Source organism: Anolis sagrei, chromosome 1 (genome assembly GCF_037176765.1).
Source record: "Anolis sagrei isolate rAnoSag1 chromosome 1, rAnoSag1.mat, whole genome shotgun sequence".
Taxonomy (NCBI): Eukaryota; Metazoa; Chordata; class Lepidosauria; order Squamata; family Dactyloidae; genus Anolis; species Anolis sagrei.
In genome coordinates, this window is record NC_090021.1 from 187,672,946 (window position 1) to 187,694,198 (window position 21,253).

At 39.8% G+C, this 21,253-nt stretch overlaps 1 protein-coding gene across 2 annotated transcripts in view; it reads right to left on the reverse strand.

The window, feature by feature from the left end:
- Positions 1–19,796, reverse strand: part of PPP1R1C (protein phosphatase 1 regulatory inhibitor subunit 1C) — a 55,171-nt gene extending 35,375 nt beyond the window's left edge. For both annotated transcript variants that reach the window (XM_060754988.2, XM_060754989.2), the window contains exons 1-2: positions 19,264–19,796; positions 15,211–15,268 (exon numbers count right to left, since the gene is read on the reverse strand). In XM_060754988.2, coding sequence (XP_060610971.2) covers positions 15,211–15,268; positions 19,264–19,344 — 139 coding nt within the window. In that variant the 5' untranslated portion in view covers positions 19,345–19,796. The remainder of the gene's footprint in view (positions 1–15,210; positions 15,269–19,263) is intronic.
- Between the last annotated feature and the right edge of the window lie 1,457 nt (positions 19,797–21,253).

Sequence of the window (21,253 nt, forward strand, 5' to 3'; positions counted from 1 at the left end):
CTGTTTTGCTATAGTGAGATATCGCTCTGCCTCTTGATAAGAAGGTCACAGATGATAATAATAATAAAAAAGTCTGTCTGCTTATCTGTCCCTGGCACCAAGTAATAAAGCTCCATGGCTATTGTAAATAGGAAACGATCCATACTGAAAACGACATGTAAATAGTTTGCTGGAATTGAGGAAGGTTGTTTCTATGGCACTGTCTTGTAATGAATGATGCCATTTGAGAAGAAAAGATACAAGGTTCGGCTATAAAATTACTGAATGCACTCCCAGATAGCGCCATTTACAAGCTGTCTTGCTCATCCAAAGACAGTGAAAACCAATTCATTGGCTAAAGGTAACAATGCTACAGCCTTATTTTAAGTTTCATGCTAAAAATGCAATCATTTCTGATGGGAGTTGCCTCTCTGTTTGAATCAACATTGGCATTTTGTCTGATGCCAAATATAGAACTTAGAATACAACATACAATATTTCATTTTTTTTTAATTTAAAAGCTCCATCAACCTTGCTTTTGCCACAGAGAAGTTTGATATGGATAATGTCCCAATAACTATAGAGATATAGAAAGACTTCTGGTTGTTTTGATGCAGAGGATATAGAAGTCTACCTTTTTATTAGCTCAGTATTGGCAGTTACGACTGCCAGCAACATTGAGGACTCAGGCAGAAGGTATTTCCAGTACAGTCATATGTAGGCCCCTTCTACACGGCCATATATCCCAGGATCTGACCCCAAATTATCTGCTTTAAACTGGATTATATAATAGAATGGTGGGCTAGATGGTTTTTAAACAACTAATCTTAAAGTGGATATAATTGGATAAAGTGTATATGTACAGAAGTGTTTATAATAATATGCTTATAACTGTATTTATGTTTGCATTGGTTGCCCTAAGGCTGGAGCGGCCTAGCTGTGAGAAATGTGTTACCATGGAAACGAGGCAGAAGAGGAGGTGGGAGGAGCTTAGAGAGTAAAGGTTTTAAAAAAGTGACAGTTAGAGTCAGTCAGGGGAGAGACTCTGAGAGAGCAGCAGAGTCAGTTTTAGACTCTGGGGAGTGAAGAAGTGAAGAGTCCGGTTTTAGTGTTCGTGAATAGTAGAGATTTCTTCAGCTAGGAAGCTGAAGGGGAAAACCTTGTTAGTTGCTTTAGTAGAAAGAACTAACAGAGGCTTGTTAGGATCGCTAGTTGGAGGAAGACTGGAGATCTGTGATTTGATCAAGTATAGATCAAACAGAGAGACTATTCACTGCAGGGAACACTGGTTAATAAAGCGCTTCACCACAGCAAGAGTTCATAAGTTGTAACATCGAAAGTCTGAATTGTATCGCAACCAAGTTACATGTAACCATCAAGTATTTGCCAAGCTTAACATCTTCATACTGCAACCATACGCTTTGTAAAAAAATAAACTTGTTCTCTTTGGTTTTTAAAACTGCCTCATCTCCATTAATTTTACGTTCTGTGCACCCACTCTACCAAAATTACCTCACCACACAAACAGAGCTTTTAATACCAGAGCCTTTTACAAATCAGTGGCTCCTCTCTCCTAAACCTAGGTGCTTCCTCACTAATTGGTAGCGTCTCTTTACACTTTGGTGGCAGCTTCATTACCATTGGCGGAGATCCTTTACAATATATAAGATATAAGTGTCTGGATATAAGTATCTCCAACCACATAATTTGGCCAGATAAGGCCACAAGGCTGTTATATTTGAGCATATTTTAATTGAATTGACTTAATGTTTTAACTGTGTGTAATTATTCGTTTTTATTATTTTTCTTATTATGTGTACATGGAGGCATTGAATTGTTACTGGCTGGAGGGGGGGGGGGTGTTAAAAGGGTGGGGTACAAATATCTGAAATAAATAAAGTGATTTTAATGTTTGTATATATTTGTGGTTTTATGTCCCAGCACTGAATGTTTACCGTATATATGTTGTGCTCCGTGCTGAGTCCCCTGTGGGGTGAGAAGGGCGGAATATACATGCTTCAAATAATAAATAAATAATGACTATGAGTATCCACTGTCACATAATCTGGGATAATGTGATAATCTGGGATCAGATCCTGAGCTATAGGGGCAGTGGGAAGGGCCCATAGAATACCTTCAGATAGAGCAGTGGTTCTCAACCTGTGGGTCTCCAGATGTTTTGGCCTTCAACTCCCAGAAATCCTAACAGTTGGTAAACTGGCTGGGATTTCTGGAAGTTATAGGCCAAACACACATAGGGACATACAGTTTGAGAACCACTGAGCTAGAACAATGTGTTCTTCAAATCTCCTTTAAGAGCAGTTAAGGAAATGGGAGGGGAAGGCAAGGGAAAATTCCATAGGAGGAAATCAAACAAAGGAAGGTTCACCATTGGTTCTGTGTAGATCTGTATGAATAAAGGAAGAGTATTCAATCAATGGATGAGTGCGAGAAATGGATGCCATCACCCACTTTGACTCCACTAACCACCTGTCTAAACCTTGCTTAGCATCAGTATGTCCTCCTTGGTCACAGGGATTGCCCAGCATTTTTTTCAGCTTGGTGGAAAGAACAAGATGGTATTTGCTTCTCAATTCATATATCCTGAAATTATCATCAGGTTTTCTTGGAAAGTTGCGTTCAGAAATTGATTGCTATTGCCTTCTTCTGAAGGGGACAGAATGTGACTTGTCCAAGGTCACCCAATGGGTTTCATGGCCAAGCAGAAATCTGAACACTGGTCTCAAAAGTCATAACAGAGTGCTCAAATTGCTGTATCATGCTTACTCCCTGGTAAACTTGGGATGTGGAAAATTTACTTTTGCTACACTTTGTTTTCTTTCTTGAAGGTCTCATGGTAGGGGATCTCAAGTAAAAGCCAAACAAAACCATAGGTAAAACTTCCACATGCTGTGTTTGTTTCAATAGACAAGGCTTATCACAAATTATGGAAAAAAGATTGTGTGATAGGAGACTACTTTATAATGAAAGGAAATGCATTAACTAGTGGTTAAAAATAATGCCTCTGATTGATATTTCCATTGGTTCCCCCACCCTCCTTCACCTTGGTGACGTCATGGAATGATATGCACATAAATGATCTTATCTTATGTAAAGACTCATAAAGATAAGGAAGTTGCATAGGGTATAAATTACAACTAACATGCCAATTAGAAGTACTTCTGCTTTCACAATCAATACACAATACATTGGCTAATTAAATTTGGCAAAATAAATCAACTAGGAGGGGGAAAGAAGAGGGAAGGATGCCTGCTGAGTTAACTCCCTGGTGAGGCGTGAGAAACCAACTCTCCTTCCATGGAATCAGTGTCTCCAAACTACCAATTGCCTTCAGACTTGGCTGGTTTCTGCTTTCAGTATTATCTTCTTACATATATTAATCCCCAAGAGCACAAGCACTAGTTCTGAAATAACATCCTTGGCAAATTAAATCTAACATATACTACAATTTGGAAGAAAACATTTCAATATTTTTCCATGGTAAATATTGAATTTATGTTCCTGTTTAAATGTTCATTGGGTTTTATTCCATAAAATCTAATTTGCTTTCCGGCAGAGAATACTGACATTAGAGGGATGTAACTAAACAATTTTCTACTGCCACTATACATGCAGAGAAAAACAACATGTACATCATGGGAAAAGTGGGACAGAAAACTAGACCTGTTGCTTTTGGTAACATTATTGGAAGTGCGCCAGTCCTGTCTTGGGTACTCATTGTTTGTTTTTGGGTTTTTTTAAAAAGACAATCTGGGTTTTGGTAGAGCTGAGATGGCAGTGCCTACATTTTTGAATTCTCTGCAAAGAGAGACTAGTATGCTACACATTCACACACCATTTTCTTTCTCCACAACTCACTTGCTAGTGTCATGCTTTGGATAGTGCCTGCTATATAGGGGTCAGGCATGTAGCTGGGGGGGGGGGCTTGAGGGGCTTCAGCCCCCTCCCCAAAATTCTCAGGTTGGTCCGCGAGAAGGCCTTACTGGTACATTATTTAAACTGTTATGTTTATTCATATCATGATATGATCACCATGCTCAATATCAGGGGTCCTCAAACTAAGGCCTGGGAGCCGGATGCGGCCCTCCAAGGTCATTTTCCCGGCCCTCACTCAGGGTCAACCTAAGTCTGTAACGACTTGAAAGCACACAACAACAACAATCCTATCTCATCAGCCAAAAGCACGTCCATATTTCCCATAGAAATGCTAATATATATTTGTTAAAATTGTTCTTCATTTTAATTATTGTATTGTTTTAAAGTGGTTTTTGCACTACAAAAAGATATGTGCACTGTGCATAGAAATTCATTCATTTTTTTTTTCAAATTATAATCCGGCCCTCCAACAGTTTGAGGGACTGTGACCTGGCCCTCTGTTTAAAACGTTTGAGGACCCCTGCTCAATATATCTCATATGCATGGGGGTATTGGGGTAACAATACAAAAGGTTTGCTAGGGTAGACCCTCTTTCACTCAGACTCACCCTCCCCCCCCCCCCCGAATCAAACTCAGCCCCTCCCGAATCAAAATCCTGGCTACAGGCCTGATAGGGGTTGTTTTTTTTCTTGCTAGGGTAACAAATTATAAAAAGTAAAGATTAATAAATAGAGTTTATTCTTATGGACATGCTACATTTTTCCTAATCTTATAGGTTAAGTTCCATTCCTATTGGAATCACGGGGCTTCAATACTACGCATGTGTTTTCAGGTCAACTGTCAACATTGTCAACTGACCCCTCATTTCGTTTCCTGGGAAGTTCCTAGAAAGGAGAGGGGAGATGCTGTTTCATTTGGCAGAGATTTGGCCCATTGGCTACAATGGGAAACTTTAAAGGCTCGATCCTCAGTCATTTTAAGGCCTATCTGCAGGAAACCTACTTCAGTTGTAGACCCCATTTACAACTGCAGGACTGCCAAGTTTCAAAACAATTCACCATTCTGCAGGTTTTTTTTTTAGAATTACTTTAAGTTTTAATCATAATATTTTTAAAAATAAGATATACTGCAAGAGAGGATACTGGGAAATTTTAGTTACTGGTTGTGTCCATTCTCAGCCAGTCACAGCATGGACACCACCAGCCTTTTTATTGGCTGAGAGACACCGAGAAAAAAATTCAACTCCCATCATGATCTGAGAGGAACTTTTCAATGGCCACCCTATGCAAGTGCCACTGGGAAAGCAAGTTCCCAGGGCCCTCTCTGGAGGAGGTGGTAACTTTCCAAGAAAAAAATAGAGGAGAGAAAAGACATGCAGATCCTCCTGCCTCAGGAATTTACTCTTAACTCTTTCTTCTCCAGAACTGAAAATATTGGCTCTCTTAATCCTTTTCAACAGTCTTTTCATCTCCCTCTTCCCCTTTCTGTTTTCAGAAATTAAACGAAAATGGCCCACCGAAAACTGCAAATCCTAGTTATCATTATCAACTTTGTCTTAAGAGGAACCACTCAACTTTTTAAATATATGGTGATGGTTCATTCACACATGCAAGCTGACAGTTGACACTGCTTTCATTAGTTGAATCTTGTTGATGACTTACACATGCTTTAGAAGCAGTTGGACATTTTCACAGAAGTGAGATTGACATATGTAATGCTGTAGTGCATTGGATCCTCAGGCTGTGCATATCAATCTGCTCTGCCAAAATTAGCAGCACAATCAATGCATAATTCTGCCTGAGGATATTTATGCTATACAACCCTAATGTAGAATCTTAGTAAAGGTAAAGGTTCTCCTGACATTAAGTCCAGTCATGTCTGACTCTGGGCTGTGGTGCTCATCTCAATTTCAAAGCCGAAGAGTCGGCGTTGTCCAAAGACACCTCCAAGGTCATGTGGCCGGCATGACTGCATGGAGTGCCATTACCTTCCCGCCGGAGTGGTACCTATTGATCTACTCACATTTGCATGTTTTCGAACTGCTAGGTTGGCAGAAGCTGGAGCTGACAGCAGAAGTTCACGCCGTTCCCCAGAATCGAACCTGTGATCTTTCGGTCAACAAGCTCAGCAGCTCATCTTAGCCAATACGTAATGAACATTTTGGTGCCAATGATCCCATAAGGCAATGCTTATATTATCCATCTTTCATAGTAAACATTCCAAGTCCATAACCATTTATGTTCAGGTCAGTTGTGGGATAATATATTCCACTATGTAATCAAACATTTTCTTTCAGTGCCATGACAAATTATGATATCTTATCCTAAATTCCTTAAGTAAATGAAATACATTTATAGACTAAATGTGGTAATGTGTGGGTATTGGGGGGGACGACACAAGACTGAAACAGCTGTGTTGTCTTCTTTAAAAATCTGTAAATTCAGAAGTTGGCAATGGCCTTTCTTTAAACTGGAATTTTGTCAGTAGATTTTATGACTAAACCACAAGCAAAAAAGCTAATATCAAAAACAGCTGTTATTGGTTTTGGTTGTCCCCCCCACTCCTGTGCCAAAAACAAACAAACTAGTTGTCTTCCTGCAGGCATTGATGTTAAAAGAGATGGCTTTCCGGGTTTTTTGAATCCTGCAACCTAGTTAATGCTGAAGAAGACAGAGGAGAGAGAACTAGGCTATGTTTTAATCAGGGCCAGATTGCAGTAATGGGGCTAAATTTAGAAATCTCTTCTCTGGCATAATCACACTGTTGTTCTCTAGGTCTGCAATTGACCTGCATCCAGTTTCCGAACAAAATGCTTCCCAGGTGGACCTAACTATTTAATGGCATATTCTGGTTTGGTTTGACTCAGCTGCTTCCTACAAAGGATTTTAACAGCATGAATCTTCCATCTGCAAATCTTCCATCAAGGCACAAACACACACACACATTGCCTGATGGAAATTCTGAAGAAGAGTGTGGATATATGTGTGCATCTATTCCACATTTTTAAATTTATCATCAGTGCACTGAAACAGCCCATGGAGGAAATCAATAAATCTTCTACCCTTGTTTTTAAAAGTGTCCCATCGTGAATCCATTTATTCAAACGTGTCAGCATACACAGATTAGTCATCACTCTGTTGTGCAGGAATGTCGCAATGCCTCTTCCACATCTGTTCTTGATATAACTTAGTTCAGTGGAGAAAACTTTTGGAACAATGGAAAGAATATTTCAGAGAAAGCCAAGGGAATATCCAGAAACCACCTGTTGCAATTTAGAACATTTAACTCTGGCTTTATTAAGAATAGTTTTAGAGAGGGGTGGGAGACAAAAATGGTTCAATTCATATTTTAGTGTAAAGTTACACAATTACATATTTTTAAACCCATAAATGAATGGAAATTCATCCATCTTTTGAATTTTGAAAGAGAATTCTTCAGTCCAAAAATGTGTACAGAAGAGAGAGAGAGAGAGAGAGAGAGAGAGAGAGAGATTGAAATCTAAATAAAATGTCAATGAAAATTGTGTTAGAATGCCTTATGCCAGTGGTTCCCAACCTGGGGTCCCCAGATGTTTTTTGCCTTCAACTCCCAGAAATCCTAACAGCTGGTAAATTGGCTGGGATTTCTGGGAGTTGTAGGCCAAAAACGTCTGGGGACCCCAGGTTGAGAACCACTGCCTTATGCTATGTTTTTAATGGGTTCAGTTTTAACGTTTTAAGGCAGGGTCCTCAAACTTTTTAAACTGAGGGCCAGGTCACAGTCCCTCAAACTGTTGGAGGACCGGACTATAATTTGAAAAAAAAAATGAATTCCTATGCACACTGCACATATCTTATTTGTAGTGGAAAATACACATAAAAACAATGTAATAATTAAAATGAAGAACAATTTTAAAAATATAAACTTATTAGTATTTCAATGGAAAGTGTGGGCCTACTTTTGGCTGATGAGATAGGGTTGTTGTTCTTGTTGTGTGCATTCAAGTCATTTTGGACATAGGTTGACCCTGAGCGAGGGCCGGGTAAATGACCTTGGAGGGCCGTATCCGGCCCCTGGGCCTTAGTTTGAGGACCCCTGTTTTAAGGCCATCTTGAGTCCCTTTCAGGGTTGAGAAGCACAGGATACAAATGTGGTAAATAAATAAATTATGTAAATGTAAATTGTTGTTAAATATATTTTGTTAAAAATGTGTACTCAGAGAAAGAGTGACAAAAAAGCATGGAAATTCTAGTAATAAAATTTAGAAATGGTCAGAAACTGGAACTCTCACTGATTTATGTATTCCCTAACCTTAGATGCTATGAAAATGGTTGCCATGCTATCTCTTTGCAGAATAGCAACAATTCCCAGGGATTGGAGGGCTCCATTCCCAACACACACACACAGAAAAACCATTTCACCAGCCCCCATGTTCTGCCACATCCCTCAGGAGGTGTGAGGGCACTTTAATCACTTTTTGCCCCCAGAACTATTTTGGGTTTCTAAGCATGAAGACAAAGTAGAAGTCAGTTTTTAGTTTCTATCCTGATTAAAAGGAGGCATCATGTCAGCTTAAAATGGGGACTGGGAAACTATTTTCAGTATAACAAAATGCATTTTTCTAGTGTTGAGGGCATATGGTCCAAAAGCTACGCTACTTCTCTATATGCTCAAATTCTCCTATTTTTCCCTTTTGCTTTCCATTCTTCTTCCCTGGAATGGCAACTAGTGGGAAAATCACTGGATGAATCAATTTACGTTCCCTGAATTTAGTCTGATTTCCTTAGGCAAGATTCCATATACATTCAGCAGAAGATGCCAAGGAGTAAAAGTGGGACTTTTGCCATTCAAAACACTATTCTGCTGAGCAATTGTCCTTCCCCTTCTCAGTGTTCCTCGGATGGAGATAGGCATCCTTTAAAACTCTACAACAGGTGAATAATCCAAACACTCCCAAGTTTGTTTGGAGTTGTGTTTAGTGTGTTTACATGACTCTGGGAGTGTGAGTTTCCATGCTGTAAATAACCAGTGACCAGACTATGTGGATGGCCATGTTTTTCCATAAAAGGCTGTTGTGACATCTATGAGAGCTCTTCTTCTTCTCTCAGTCTTGTCACACTCAGGAACACATTTGGTAAGTACATAAGTATGTAAGGGCCCTTCTACGCAGGCCCAAAACCTGTGGCTCATCACTGGCTAACCTGAGGCATCCAAATTGCATCTCACATTAACCCGGATTAATCTGGAGTAAACTGGGAATTCCCAGTTTACTCTGGATTAATAAAACATCTCAATACATCTGGACCTTATTGAAAGATCTGGATCAATTGCAGTGCTAAGCCTGTGGGGATTAACTTCTGGGGCCAAGTACCATGAGCCCGGAGACTCAATCCCCATTGCTATCTCAGTTCTTCAGGCTCTAAGAGCACGAAGGAGCAGGATGGCACCCCTCCCCAACCAGCCCCCTCCAAATCCCTCTCCCCTGTCCAAACCTCCTGATACGTCATTTTGACAAATCAGAAGCTTTCTGCAATGGGGACCAGGGTCCTCCAGTAAGTTTAGGGAGCAAACGGGGGGACTCCCCCCCCCCCTTCAAAATCACGAGGTTTGGGCCAACTGTGTGGCCTTGATCCTGAGAGGAACTGGGATATAAAATCCCAGATCATCTTAGGATTTGGGCATGTGTAGACAGGCCCTAAGTTTGCCAGACCTCAAGGGTATTGTTTGAAATCTTTTCAAATGCCTGTGATTATCTTGCTCTTTGGGTAAGAAGACAAATTCCTGGGCAACAAGGACTAGGAAAATGAGAACAGTTAGCTTTTCTCATTAAGGTGACCATAAAATCTGACAACCTGTTCTTCCACTAATTCCAAACTAGTGACAGGATTCTCTGGCTCAACACAAAGGTGCTAATGTTTGTTTAGCATCTGTATGACATTAGTACACTAAAAACTAGAGAGAAGGAGTGTCCAAGGGAGAAACATGGTTAGTTTCTCCCCAGGCAGCTCCTTTTAGACCCGTCATGTCCAAAGCAAAGAGTGGTACATCAGTCTCACAGCTCATGAACCATCTAGATGTACAAGCTTTGGCAGTTAGGATTATCAGAGTGAATTAAAAGCAACAAACTCCTTTGCAGTCAATCTTCCTTATGCATGCATATATCTTGAAGCCAGATCCAGACAATCTTTAAATCATTTAGCATGGTCTGATGCTCAGCGTCTCCCTGGAAGTAAAGGTTTCTCTGACCATTTCTGGGAAACAATATTAAAAGGATTTAGCCAAGGCAGCCATCCCATTTTCAATGCAACTTTAATCAAAGTGGTTCCCATTTATATCAGCAGTAATAGATACCTCTGTTTGTCTCGTGTAATTTGCCAGCAGTTTTTAGGAATAAATAGCTCTGGGCAATTACCAGCTCAAGCATTTAAAACAGAGAGTCCAGCTCAAGCTGACCAAATTACTAAGAGAATGAAGGATGGATTAAACAGGTAAATTTGGACCAAATTGAGACCCTTGAACATTAGATTTGAAGATTCATTGGACAATGTTAAATATTGGCATTTGGAAAAATAATTCACTGAATTAAATCATTTCATTTGATGAGTTGCCATTAATTAATTGGTTCATTGAGACATTAATTTGGGGGCAGACTGGATGATTTACAAAGAATATCACGGAGATTGTCACTCTTAACCTTTGGGGAGAATATTTTGCTTTGGAGACTTATCCTATAGTTCAGGGGTCCTCAAACTTTTTAAACAGAGGGCCAGGTCACAGTCCCTCAAACTGTTGGAGGGCCGGATTATATTTTGAAAAAAAAAAAACATGAATGAATTTCTATGCACACTGCACATATCTTATTTGTAGCGCAAAAAAACCCTTAAAAACAATACAATAATTAAACTAAAGAACAATTTTAACAACTTATTAGCATTTCAATGGGAAGTGTGGCCTGCTTCTGATTGATGAGATAGGATTGTTGTTGTTGTTGTTGCTTTAAAGTCATTTCAGACTTAGGTTGACCCTGAGCGAGTGCCGGGTAAATGACCTTGGAGGGCCATATCCGGCCCCCAGGCCTTAGTTTGAGGACCCCTGCTATAGTTGGTCTGCATATGGTGTATATGGTGCTTTGCTAGTAGTTTCAACTACCTGGTTTGATGTTACACTGTCCCTGGAAATTTTTACTGTTGCTGTAAGAAGAGAATATGGTCTTTCTTGCTGTGGGAGGGCAAACTGACCATTCTTGTATCCTTGAAACCTATTCCATGTAAGTAAGGGAGCAATGTGTGTTCTGTATAATAACTCTGCTTAACATCACTACTACTATTGGCCTCCTTATTTGCATGCAATATGATTTCTTGCAGGATAAAACTCATTTTTTGTTCCAAAGGAGGCGATTACAATGTCCTGTTGTTATCTCTTCCTCAACCTAATGTAAAGCCTTCTGTACCTTCTCAGCAGCAATGATTCGCGGGGGGGGGGGGGGGGGGGGGGGGGGGGAATCTAATGTTGCTTAATGGCAATGAAATGCTGCAAAGCTTTTATACAAAATGGAAAAGGAACATCAGTGACAGAGAAAAGGGATGGGTGCTTTCAGAGCAGCTCTTAAATGGACAGTGGTGAAAATTGATCAGGAGGCCTGTCAGTGGCATTACTTTGAGGGCATATTAACAGTATGTGGAACTAAATTTGGATTAACCACAAGCTGCTGCGCACCACAGATGGGGAGTATCATGCAATGCATTAAAAGCCGATTTGCCTTTGAGCTTTAGGCAGAGCTGCCTGGAGTTGCAGGGAGAGTCTTCTGCCTTGTGGAATCTTTTTTTTGATTAGAAATTAAAAATGATTTTTAAAAAAATACAGTTCCTATAATTCACCAGCCAGCATGGTCATTGGTCATGCAGGGTGTAGGAATCTGGTAAATTTAAATTTAAAAAGACCTTATAGTTGCTTACACCATCTTATTGATCTTCAGATACATGTTGCTTTAATTTAACATATATTCCTGATGTATGTTAAATTCAACAATACATATTCCCGATGTGTTTTCAGGGCACAGCTTGTAAACATCCATTTGAAAGGACTCATTGTATTCCATTGCTCTGCTCATTTCCTAACATCAGATATAGGTGCCTATACCTCCATATATAAAAGTGCACAGGCCACACACAAAAGGAGGTACCAATAGCTTGGGGATGGGGATCAAGAAATGCAGAAGTAGAAGGAAGAAAAGTATCTGTATTTCAAAGAAAAACTCCTAAGGGATTCATTTCCACCCAACCTGAAGAAATAGCCCAATGAAGATAGACTATGTTTACTAGCCACTGAATACAGGAATGTCCAGGAAAAAAAATAGGATAATATGAATGGAATTGAGCACTCTGCAAAAGGTTTGACTGCTAGTGGAACCGGAACTCTCCATACTACATTTTTTGCAAAATTAAAACAACAGTAATTATTTAGGTACTTCCCAATGTTCAGTGTTTTATATGCATTATCTAGTTGCAAATTATGTAACAATTACATGTTATATTTCTTTGCTTTTAAGTTGTTCTGAGATCAATCTATCATGTGACTATCTTGGCAGGATGTATTCAGAGGGGTTTTGCTGTTGCCTTCCTCTGAGTTTGAGAAAGTGGGACTTGCCCAGTGTTAGGAAGTGGGTTTCCACTGAGCAGGAATTTGGACCTTGACTTCCACCACATTAACTGTCACAACAATTGAGGAAGTCAGTGTTATTCTCCAATATGACAACATCACCAAACAGTACATGACCAAAACTAATGTTGCCAAGGCTTCATTAAGAAAAGCTTACAGTAGTGAGGCCCTGTTAATTTCCATGTCAGGCTCCTTCTACTCTTCCATATAATCCAGATTATCAAAGACAATAATCCATATTATCTACTATGAAGTGGATTATATGAGTCTACACTGCCAGATAATCCAGTTCGAAGCAAATCTGGATTTTATATGGCAGTGCAAGCTCTTTTTACACTGGGTTGTTGTAGGTTTTTCAGGCAATATGACCATGTTCTAGAAGCATTCTCTCCTGATGTTTCGCTTGCATCTATGGCAAGCATCCTCAGAAGTTGTGAAGTCTGAGGATGCTTGCCATAGATGCAGGCAAAATGTCGGGAGAGAATGCTTCTAGAACATGGCCATATCACCTGAAAAACCTACAGCAACCCAGTGATTCCAGCCATGAAAGCCTTCAACAATACATCTTTTTACACTGCCATATAATTCAGTTCAAAGCCAATAATCTGGGTCTTATATGACTGTCTAGAAGGGCTGTAGAGGGGGCCTCAAATGGGTGATGGCCTTTCTTCAGGCTTTACTTTGAATTTGAAAGACACTATCCAATGTGCTCAAACTACCAATATCCCCAGAATGGATTCAGCATTTTCCTTTAAATTTTAGAGCAAAACTTGGCACAAAATCACAACCACCAATCATATGCCATCATAAAGAAAATAAAGAACTGCTTTGAAAACACATATTCCCTCCACTTGAGGAAAAATACATATTCTTTAAAGGCAGGTCAACAGTACCAGTAAAAAGAATATTCATGTTAAAAAAATAGTTGCAGGATGCCTTAAATTGAATGGAGCCAAGTGACCCCAATAAACATCTTTTCCCATATTTACTTATGCAATCAGCTGAGATCCTTGTCCAGGTGCCCCAACCAAATGAGGCAACATAGATTATCACCAATAGGACATTTTTATTAGTGGCACTCTACTATGGGAATGTAATTCTCAGAGAGCTTAACCTAGCTCTTGTTATGTTTTTGATGCCAAATGAAGACTTTCTTTTATTCCATGGGATTCTTAGGCCCCTTCTACACTGTCATATTAAATCCGGATTATCTGCTTTGAACTGGATTATATGGCAGTATAGACTCATAATCCAGTTCAAAGCAGATAATATGGATTATCTGCTTTGATAATCTGTATTACATGGCAGTGTAGAAGGGGCCTTAGGCTGGATCTGCACTGCTCTATACCCCAAAATCTGATTCCAGATTATCTGCTTTGAATTAGATTATATGAGTCTCCACTGCCATATAATATGGGATAAGCAAGTAATCTGGGATCAAGTACTGGGATATAATGCAGTTTAGAAGGGGCTTTAGTCTTTAAATTTCTTTTGATATGTTTTTGATCTGTCTAGATCAGGGGTCCTCAAACTAAGGCCCGGGGCTGAATACGCCCCTCCAAGATCATTTACCTGGCCCTCGCTCAGGGTCAACCTAAGTCTGAAATGACTTGAAAGCACACAATAAAAACATCACAATCCCATCAGCCAAAAGCAGGCCCACAACTTCCATTGAAATACTAATAAGTTTATATTTGTTAAAATTGTTCTTCATTTTAATTATTGCATTGTTTTTAAGTGTTTTTGCACTACAAATAAAATATGTGCATTGTGCATAGGAATTCATTCATTATTTTTCTCAAATTATAATCCAGCCCTCCAACAGTTTGAGGGATTGTGACCTGGCCCTCTGTTTAAAGAGTTTGAAGACCTCTGGTCTAGATCCTTGCCCTGTGTTGTCCTCTGCTCTTGCTTTCGGTTTTTCTAGCAACCATTGAATCCAGTTTAGAATTTACATTATTTTGTTATGTGTAGGCATTTCCTGATTTTGACCTCCCCTTTGTGAACTGCCCAGAGAACACTGGAAGAGAAGCTCAGCAAGAACATAAATAAGTTTGCAAGCTCTCGGTGGACAGTTTATGGAAGAGATAAGATGTCAATCCAGGACATTCAGAGTCTTAGTTCAGCATCTTTCACTTTTGTGCTACTGATGGGCAATTGCAGAAGATAAAGACAGCATGTCCCTCCAGCTGAGGCTCTCTAGGAGCTGCAGAGCACAGAATATGTCCTGCATTTCTAAATATACCTGGACACATAAACTTTGATGGCCACAATGGCAGTTCCAAGTCATATGTCTTCATTATAAGAACATGATCTAAATATATAAGAATGTACCCAGTGGAAATTAGTTTAGGCATATATTCCTAGCACTATGGCAGAGGAATGCCAGAAGTTTCCTAACATTAGGGTATATAAATGAGCACCTTCCATGTAAGTAGACAACATTTGAAGGTAAATAGTGGCAAAGACCAATCTTAATTTTTTTCATTGTACCCTAGACTGGCAACCTTTTTATTTCTTTTCTCCTTCCCAATTGACCAATTTCCCAATTTCCTGGAAGTACAAAGAGGCACATGATTTAAAATAATTTATTGTTGTGAGCTGATGCCCGATTTTCATTTAGCTACTTCCATCTTTTCTTTTTCCATATTAATACATTTAACCTGCCATTTAGAAGCAGTTGCTGAATTGACTTACCTGGTGGTGAATCAGTCATAATTACTAATGATGCTGGTGTAGGCCTTCTTTTCCTAATCTGTGGAATATATAGGTACAAGAAAACAGATTAAATTATGACCCTAAATTCAATAACAACTCAATTAAATAACAGCCCCAAATCCATGAGAAAAGACAAATGGCTAGACTGTCTTATTATATCTAATACTGACATCTTTAAAACTTTAATATTAGATTGCTTTAATAATCATTCACTACCCTCTGCCAGAATTCTAGAAATACAATTGTAGAAAATTAACATAGCCACCGATGATAGTTTGAACATGTACTGAAACCTATACTGTCAATTACACATTTAATGCTTTTTTGGCTGTATTGGTTGATGACATCAGAGGAATGGTTAATCCAGCCTAGATATGATCCCAAACTTTGAAGGAGCTATCCAAGGTGCTGAACTCATAACATCGACATTAAGACCTAGTGTGGATTTGCTGCCATAGAAGTCTCCAGCAGCTCCCCCCCCCCCCCCCCCCAGTTTGCAATATTTTTCTGGAATTAAAACATGCTAATGCTACAAAGAACAAGTTCCAACAATCAGGGTTGCTCTATCAAAACAGAAGTGGCCTATGTCAAGGGACTCTGGAAGCAGTGTCCAAATCAGGGTTCGTACACAGCTTCTTGAGCTGCATCAACTAACAGTGCACCTCAAAACATGCACTCAAGAAACTGGGACTATCATTCCTAAGACAGCAAAAATAATTGAGATGGGTGCATTCAACTCTCCTTTGTATTAGCTGGTTTGTGTATAAGAGGACATGAGTGTGCTTAGAACTTTTTTCTGAAGTCAAAACATAGTTTTGAGACACTTCCATACTGGACTGCATAATAAACTGTGTTTAGAATGCTGTTTCAAAACCACTTTGCATTGTGGCATGGAGATAAGCAGGGTAAAACACCAGCACTGTACTGATTGCCAGTCCTATCTTTAGTCAGGATAGGGCTTCATGTGCCTCAGGTAACAAATGTGAGGGCGGGGGGGGGGGGGGGCAGTGTAAAGCAGTGTAAAGCATCATTTTAGCCTCCAACTTGTTCATCCTGTAGCCTTCCCACCCCCACTCATTATCTTCCCTTGAAAAATACATTTCATATAGCCTTAACACAGATCCTAAACTAGCCTGCTACCTTTAGCTGTAGCAGAAGACCCAAACCTTTTGTCAGCATTCATAATAATTTTGAAAAACACTCCAGTTGGCTTCTGCACAGAAAAATGAGGGCAGGAGGATTGTCCGTTGTCTTAGACAGCAAAGGTTCTTTGCGATGAAGTTCTAGTTTGCAAAGTCATCATGACAACTGGGAGAAGGGCATGCCAGTTACGCAGTAATAATGCTTTTATCATTATTATTTATCATTTGTTTTCTGGTGTTGAGTGGTTAGTAGTAGTAGGGGGCGGACAACCCCCCGGAGCAGCAGATCCACTGGCTGTCAGTCTGTTTCCATGCACAATTCAAAGTGATGGATATGATGCTTAAAGCCCTAGACAGTTCAGGTCCAGGCTATTTTGATGACTGCATCCCCTTGTACAAACCTGCCTGGGCCCTGAGATCTTCAGGAGAGGCCCTTCTCTTGGTCCACCTCCATAACAAGCTCAGTTGGTGAGAACAAGAGAGTGGGCCTTCTCAGTGGCTGCCCCTCAACTCTGGAAATCACTCTTCCCAGGGAAGAAAGAATGCCCCCTCTGGCAGTAGACTGAAACCTTTTTATTCAGACAGGCTTTCAAAGAAGAAGATTTTTAAGATCAGTTCAGGGGGTGCTGTGGTTTTTAATTCAGGGGATGCTGTGGATGCGATTGGGGGGAATATGAGTTGTACATGCCATTTTATTATATTGACTATATTTTAATTTTGTTTTTACTACACTGCTACTATTTAATTGCTGTTTAATTTCTTTTTAACTTTTGTACTGCAACTTTTAAACTTGCCTAGTGTGGAGTTTTAGCTGCCTTGATTCCCCATGGAGAGAAAGGCAGGGTATAAACAAAGCTGGTAATGATGATGATGATGATGATGATAGTAAGCAATTAAGTCTTTTTTTAAATTTTAGCATCCCTCTATCTAATAAAGGCCAATACTATTGTTAGAGTGGAGTACAAGAGACAAACATAGTCTTACAGGTTGAGTATCACTTATCCAAAATGCTTGGGACCAGAAGCATTTGGGACTTTTGGATTACCTTTTCAAATTTTGAAATGTCTATATTTTTCATATGCATACATGATGTCTGGAAGATGGAAAAACATGAAATTCATTTATGTTTTGTATAAAATTGTACACAAATATTTTTAATATTGTGTGCATTAAATAAGGTTCATGTCCATTGAACCATCAGAAAGAAAGTGTCGGTAGCTCAGCTACCCATGTGTACGATTTTGGAATAGTTGAGATTTTAGAATTCTGGATAACGGATGCTTATCTTGTGCATTGTTTAGATTCTTGCAACATTAGTGGTTACAAACAATGATACAATCAAACAGAAGTGTGCATGTAATGGGACAAAGAAGAATATATAGTAGACATGATCTGTTGTGTTGCGGATTCCCCTCCACACTGTCCAAACCTAAGAGATTCAATACAACACACTAGCCAATAATTATATTTCTGTTTATGAATGCCTCAGCTTTGACAAGATATATTATCTCCTCCCCTTTCTCTCATCAGCAACTTATCCTTTCTTGGCAATAAGAAGTATCTTTTCATGGAGGACATTCTAGAAAAAATACTGTGATCCTACATGGTCTACTCAAAAGGAAACTGGGTTGAATTCCAATGTTTACTTCCAAGAAAGCATAAGGATTGCCCTTCCATCTATCTACACCTAGAAATAAGCCCTAAGAATGTAATGATTACTTAGAATCATTGAGTTGGAAGAGACCTCATGGGCCATCCAGTCCAACTCCTTGCCAAGAAGCAGGAAAATCACATTCAAAGCATCCCTGACAGATGGCCATCCAGCCTCTGTTTAAAAGCCTCCAAAGAAGAAGCCCCCACCACACTCCAGGGCAGAGAGTTCCACTGCTAAACAGCTCTCACAATCAGGAAGTTCTTCCTAATGTTCAGGTGGAATGTCTTTTCCTGTAGTTTGAAGCCATTGTTCCACACCCTAGTCTCCAGGACAGCAGAAAACAAGCTTGCTCCCTCCTCCCTATGACTTCTTCTCACATATTTATACATGGCCATCATGTCTCCTCTCAGCCTTCTCTTCTGCAGGCTAAACCTGCCCAGATCATTAAGCTGCTCCTCAAAAACCCTTCTTCTGAGTCAATTTTTGTGCACTGCCAACCTCTAAATAACCTTTCACAGATATAATCAGGGATTTTTGGTGATGGAAGGGGATTATTTTGAGCCACCAAATCAATAATGTCTTCATCATCCTGCTAATTGGTTCTCCATTTCTTATTTTCTGAGATACCTCCATTATAGAATTGACAGCTCTAAGATTTGCTTGCAATAATCCAACTTATATTAATAAATGTGGAAATAATCCTCACCCATATTGTGTGTTTACATAGAAATATATTCATTCCAGTTGTGCATGAATAATATCTTAACACAATTATCCACACCTCATAACATCCAAAATATTGCGAAATTCTACTTTTTGTCTATTTCTTTCACAAGTCTGAAGTCACAAGAGAGGAATCTAAAACACCATTCGTCTTTCAAATGAACTTTTTTCTCACCTGAATGTCTACCTGGCTGCACAGTAAGCCGACTCTCCCTTTGTATTGCAAAATCTATCAAGCCAATTTTGTTTCATAGAGAATGATCTAACATATCAAGAGGAGAGGAAGAAATTGAAAAACCTCTCAAAGAAGAGCAGAAATGTTTGCTTGGGAATGTGAATGTGACCTGGAACATCCAAAGGGCAAATCTCCCATCCTTGCTCCTTCTCCTGGGTACCAATTCACTTTTTGAAATGCCTTCACTTCTCAAGTTCTCTTCCTGGGAAACATCCCACTCCTTCCTCTTCTTCTCTCCCCTCCACACCAAAATAATTAAGATCAAATTAGCTGCTTACCTGTTCCGCTGCTTCGGGATCTATCTGACTTTGAAATACTGGTACAGCAAACTGTATCTTTTTGGGGCTGTTTGGCTCCATGACTGTGAGGATGGGGATGCTGAAGCAAAAAGAGCCCAGCACTGCCTGAAAGTAAAAAAGGAGGAGGAGGAAGATGTTGTGCCTGCAATTACCCCCTGGCACACGCCCTGAAGCTGCTTAATAATAACAGCTGTAATTCCTGAGGTAGCGGAGTGGAGCAGCTTGGCCCAAGAAACTCCCTGCTCCCACATCCGCCAGTAGCCGTCCCTCTGTCTGGAGTCGCTCGCTCGTACTCTTCCTCCGGCCCTTCAAGCCCTCCGGAGTGATGCTGAAAGGAACAAAAACGCTAATTGTGTGCCGATTCCCTTCTGCACATGCCAAGCATTCACTCAGAAGCTAATTGAAAATGCAATACTAGCCTGGCTTGGCCTGCTGCCCTGGGATTTGAAAGAGAGGATCTCTCTCCGCTGTGCATTACTCGACTGGCTGTGGCAAAGTGCAAAGTAAGCACTCTACGGAGTATTGCTGATGGACCATGAATTATTGATAGCCCCGGAGATCGGAATGTTGTCAGATTTGAGGTGTGGATGGGGTACTTGGAGCAAGGGAGATCCAACTGATCAATCTCCCACTAAGCATTTGCATTCTCTCCTTCTCTTGGTACGGGGATGACCGTACTATCAAACAATCGGAGGAGATTTCAATGTCTTGATTTTTTTTTTCATTTTTTTGGTTAGTGCTATCTTAATCACCAGGGGAGCTTGTGAAGTTATCTGCTTCATGTGCCAAAATAATTTGGCTGGCTGATGACGGGTTTTTACGGTCAGCCTTTCTTATTTGCAGGTTTAACTTTTGCAGATCTGATTACTTATGGATTTGGCTAATACATTCTTTTAGAATTCGCTTCCAGGATTATATGGCCCATTCCATACAGCTGAATAAACTCACACATTTTCTGCTTTGAATTGGGACATATGGCAGTGTGGACTAGTACTGTAGAAGGGATGTAGGTCCTCCAGTGAAATTCTATGGTCAACTTCCAATGAAGCATAGGGACCTTCTACACAGCCCTATATCCCAGAATATCAAGGCAGAAAATCCCACATTATCTGAGTGTGGGTTCAGATAACCCTGTTCAAAGCAGATATTATGGGATTTTCTGCCTTGATATTCTGGGTTATATGGCTGCGTAGAAGGTCCCTATGCTTCATTGGAAGTTGACCATAGAATTGCACTGGAGGACCTACATCCCTTCTACACTGCCACATAAAATCCAGTTTCTCTGCTTTGAACTGGATTATATGGCAGTGTAGACTCATATAGTCCAGTTCAAAGAAGATAATCTGGATTTTATATGGCAGTGTAGATGGGGCCTCAGCCATGGAAACTCTTTGGGCAACTTTAGGCGAGTCAACTTCTCTCAGCCTCCCAAACAAATCTTGTCAATTGATAAATTGATAAATTCACCTTGGGGGTGCTATAAATAACAAATGTCTTGAAAATAGGCAACAGCAACAGTCTTACACACTAGATTTCACTGGGCCGAATAAGGTTGTTGACTTTAGATGGGACTAGAAATATCACATTAATGTTCAAAAAATTTAACCTTTCCAAATTGCACAATTACACGGCATAAACTTTGTCTCATAATCCAAATTGCCATCTGCAGGAATTTTTTTTTTAAAGCTAAATTTCAAGCCCTGATGCTGGGCACCGTCACTCAAGCATTGCTTATTTAACTAACAAACATCTGGGTGAAAATTTTCTTGCTAATCAAGAAGGTTGTAGATCATCTGATATTTTGAATCTTGTGCCCTCATTCCTTTGTTGCTTATAAATGGCAATGTGGTCAATATTCGTAAAGGTTACCACTGGGGGTGCTTTCAGAATCTATGTTTCAGCCTTGGAATAAGTGAAGTAATTTTTTGACTTGAATGAGTAAATGACTTACTTCAATGAGTAAATAGTG